General features: G+C 44.4%; 1 protein-coding gene across 3 annotated transcripts in view; it reads left to right on the top strand.

Moving 5' to 3' along the window:
- LOC132470946 (centriolar coiled-coil protein of 110 kDa-like) overlaps window positions 1-2079 on the top strand; it is an 11031-nt gene extending 8952 nt beyond the window's left edge. Inside the window, exons 12-14 of one of the 3 annotated variants that reach the window (XM_060069919.1) lie at window positions 4-69; window positions 192-251; window positions 1125-2079. In XM_060069919.1, coding sequence (XP_059925902.1) covers window positions 4-69; window positions 192-251; window positions 1125-1200 — 202 coding nt within the window. In that variant the 3' untranslated portion in view covers window positions 1201-2079. Of the gene's footprint in view, window positions 1-3; window positions 252-1124 lie in introns of all 3 variants that reach the window. The other 2 variants (XM_060069926.1, XM_060069913.1) reach the window with 2 other exon arrangements.
- The last annotated feature ends 1610 nt before the right edge of the window (window positions 2080-3689 follow it).

The following is a 3689-nucleotide window of genomic DNA, read 5'->3' as shown; positions in this document are numbered from 1 at the left end:
AAGGGTGGTTGGATCTCCCGCTCAGGGCAGGAAAACATCACAGAAGACGAAGGGCGCCTCGAACAACAGGTACTGTCTAGGACCAGCTGCTCTGCCTTCATCCAACCGCCCGCTCCCTTCATCATCATCGTCATCTTCATCCACATTTTCGTCATGTAAACAACGGGTCACATCGCCCTCTCCTCATTCAGCGTCCCGGAAGCAAAGCAAGGCCAGAAAGCCCCGGCCGTAGACAAGCTCAAACACCAGGGGTTAGTATAGAGTTTCCTTCAACGTTTAGCTTTAATTCCCGACTCCCCATAATTGGTTTTTACAGCATCTGTGATCAAGCCAGCATAATTGAAGGCGGTTGGGTTTTTAAACTGGTCTTGCCGCAGGATCCACGTCATTCTCTGTGATCAAGGCATGACCCAGAGGTAATTTAAGATTTGCGAAGGCCTGTGGTTTTCCTGGAAAGTATTGCGCAGGTTTCTCTGGTTAAGGTATTATTTCCAAACACGGTTTTAGCTCTGATTGCGTCGTGATAACTTCAGTGTCAGTAAAATCGAACCACTTGGTTCAGCCAATGGGTTTTCTAGGAAGCTTTTTTGAAGCAAATTGGCCAGGCGTGCAAAAAAAAATGTAGTAGTTTGACCTGTAACACATCCGTGATGACGTTTATCCGCCAAACACCGGTTGAAAACCACTGACTCTAGAGCAGGATTTCTCAAAGTTTTGACAGCTGAGGGCCAATTTAGGAGCCCAAAATTTGACTGAGGGCCGCCAAAGGAAAAAATAATTGGCGGGAAACGCCGTCCGCATCCCAGTGGTGAAAAAACACATTGCAGCGTGGACCTCTGGGAGTGAGGTCAAGTGAGGTCTAAATCACGAAACTGAGGTTCATCCTAGAGAGAGTCGACTTTTCTCTTTATATTTATTTATTTATGTTTAAATTAATATTGATATAATAATAAAAAATAAATAAAAATAATCCTTTTTTTTTTTATAACTTACACCTGTATGTCATTGCGGGCCGCCAGGAATGTTTCTGCGGGCCGCCATTGGCCCGCGGGCCGCACTTTGAGAACCAATGCTCTAAAGCAATGTGTGTCTCCTCTCCCCCCCCCCCCCCTCACCTCCATCAGGAGCTGCTACCGGAAGACCCCAGAGGGGAGGACCACTCGCTCGGACGGCCTGAAGAAGCAGAACTCTGTGGGCTGAACACGCCGCTCAGAGGGCCTGGAAAACCAGACCTCGTTGGGCTGAACACGCCGCTCAGAGGGCCTGGAGAACCAGACCTCGTTGGGCTGAACACGCCGCTCAGATGGCCCCCTTAACCTGCAAGAACACTAGAACACCTCTGTCTGTATCTGTAAAAACCAAGCAGTGTCGTATGTACAGTACGACCACCGCTACTTGGATGACTGCTGCTAAACACACAAAGGTCTACTGCTCTCCTTCTCCACGTGTCTATTACCTCGGTTTTTTTGTTTTTTGTATGATCTAAAAAAGCACTTTTTATAACATTGAAATCACAAGACTATAATGTGCCCTTACTGTCATGTCACAGACTGGAAGACTTGTCTGTGTGAGATTTATAACTACTAGATAAAAAAGAAATGTCATACTTGCAGCTAAAGTAAAGAGTAACAAAGGTTAAGGTTTTCCATTAGTGAGAAAGAGAAATGTTTGTGCCTTCCCTCACACATATCTACTTATCCTGCATGCTTGCTGAATGTAATATTTTCCGTGGCTGTCATTTCAAATGCAATTTTCACTGATGCTTTACTGACATACTGTCATTGGTAGTCGAGTGTTAAACTGAATTATATTGGAATTGATGTGATAAGGGTCAAGTTAGCTTGACCCCTTTTGTTCTTGGTGCCTATTTATTTATACCAACCCTACTTTTCATTGTTTTGTGTGTATGTTGTTTGGATAGGATCAATGCCAAAAGAAAATAAATCTGAATGTATTTATACGGAGAGCTAAATGTCTTATGTGAATGTCTAAATAATGACAAACACCCAACCATCATGTTGCTTTTAAATACTGACATGTTAGGGAGAGATGATATTAAAGTGTATAAATAGCAAGGTATTCTCTGACTATTGTTTCTGTTCGGATAAGTGTGTGCGCCTTTCACACTAAGGGATATCAAGGCTCATATAACCTTCCCGACAACTTTTATCACATATTTCCAGAGAAGATTGTGGTTCATGTGAGTAATAATAACCATAAAAAAAAATGTCCTTCTGTTTTTGATTCTGTCCCGGTAATGTTTATGCGGACATAGTTTACTCACTCAGCTCGCCACACACCCTCATCAACCATTTCCCTTACCAGTAGGTATGTATCAGGTACACAGAAGGAGATTGGTCAAAGAGTGGCTGTCGGGTATCTTGTCATATCACAGGTAAGGAAATGTTTCATTCACTCCACATCCAGGAAGGTGACCAAAACCAGACTGTTTTTCATTTATATTTGCAAAAGGCTGTTCAGCATGAGTCGCTTGGTGGCCTTTTGTCTGTTTACGGCCCTAAAAAATACAAAGTAAGACACTTATATGACCTCGGTCAGTCAGTCACATCCCCTGTCTGATGGTGACTCAGAAAAACAAGTAGGCCTACTCATGAGTGCGATCTCGAAACACTTTGTACCCTTGTCACCTTTGTATGAGCATTCAATTTAAATGTTGAGCCCTCTTTTATTTTAAGTTGTTATCAGGGGCGATGTTAGGATTTGATCATAAGGGTGGTTTTGCCACAAATAAGATTTAAATGTTTCCACTTATTATGGAGGCTACTCTAACTGACAGGACATACTCAGGAGATTAGAAACCTCAAAGCCACTAAATAGGGAATTAAATGGCCTCTGGTCGTTATACTATTCTATGAGTCTTAATGAGTGCTGATCTGATGAATGGTTCTAGTCAGACAGGTCCCCAACAACAACAACAATCAACTCCTCAAACGGAGAACTGACGTACGGTTACCGTTCTGGTGACGTGATGTTCAGTATGCCAGGTTCAGATGAACTGACTCACCCGTGCTTGACCTCCCTGGGTAACACCATTACCTCACACACACGGCTTCCAGGCAGGGGTCAACAGACAGGCGAAAACACCAACAGACAGGCTATAGGACAACGTGGGCGAAATTGACACACCAACAGACAGACTGACACACAGAGGCCAACAGACCGATAAAGACGGATAATCAGACAGATAAGCACAAGGACAAACAGTGAAACAGCAGACAGACAAGAACTCAGATAGACAGACAGACAGGGTGTTGTCAGGCCCTGACTCAGCTCGAACTCAACCAGGTGTGACCGAGTGGCGGTTCTTTCCAATTCCAGACCTGCAGGACAAGTCCCTCTGTATACAAAAAATATTTCCTCCCGCCCCACTTTCCCAAAAGCCTCCGGCTCTATATTGGTCATCATGAGTTCATTTTCGGTGGCAGGGTGATTTTCCTGCGGACACGACGTCAATCAGAAAGCAAACAAACAGCGGAGATTACCTGAGCGGTCAGCAGAACTGAGTCACTGAACTAAAGGAGGACATTACACACGAGTGGCCACCAGAGGGCAGCGGTGTTCATGAAGAGAGAACGCAGCGGTTATGGTTTACATGCTGGCGATAGAACACAGGATGAGGAGGAAACAATATGGCCTGTTAAGACTTCTCGGAGCTGTTTGCATGCCCT

Source organism: Gadus macrocephalus, chromosome 2 (assembly GCF_031168955.1).
Source record: "Gadus macrocephalus chromosome 2, ASM3116895v1".
Classification (NCBI taxonomy): Eukaryota; Metazoa; Chordata; class Actinopteri; order Gadiformes; family Gadidae; genus Gadus; species Gadus macrocephalus.
This window is presented reverse-complemented; position numbering and strand designations above follow the sequence as displayed.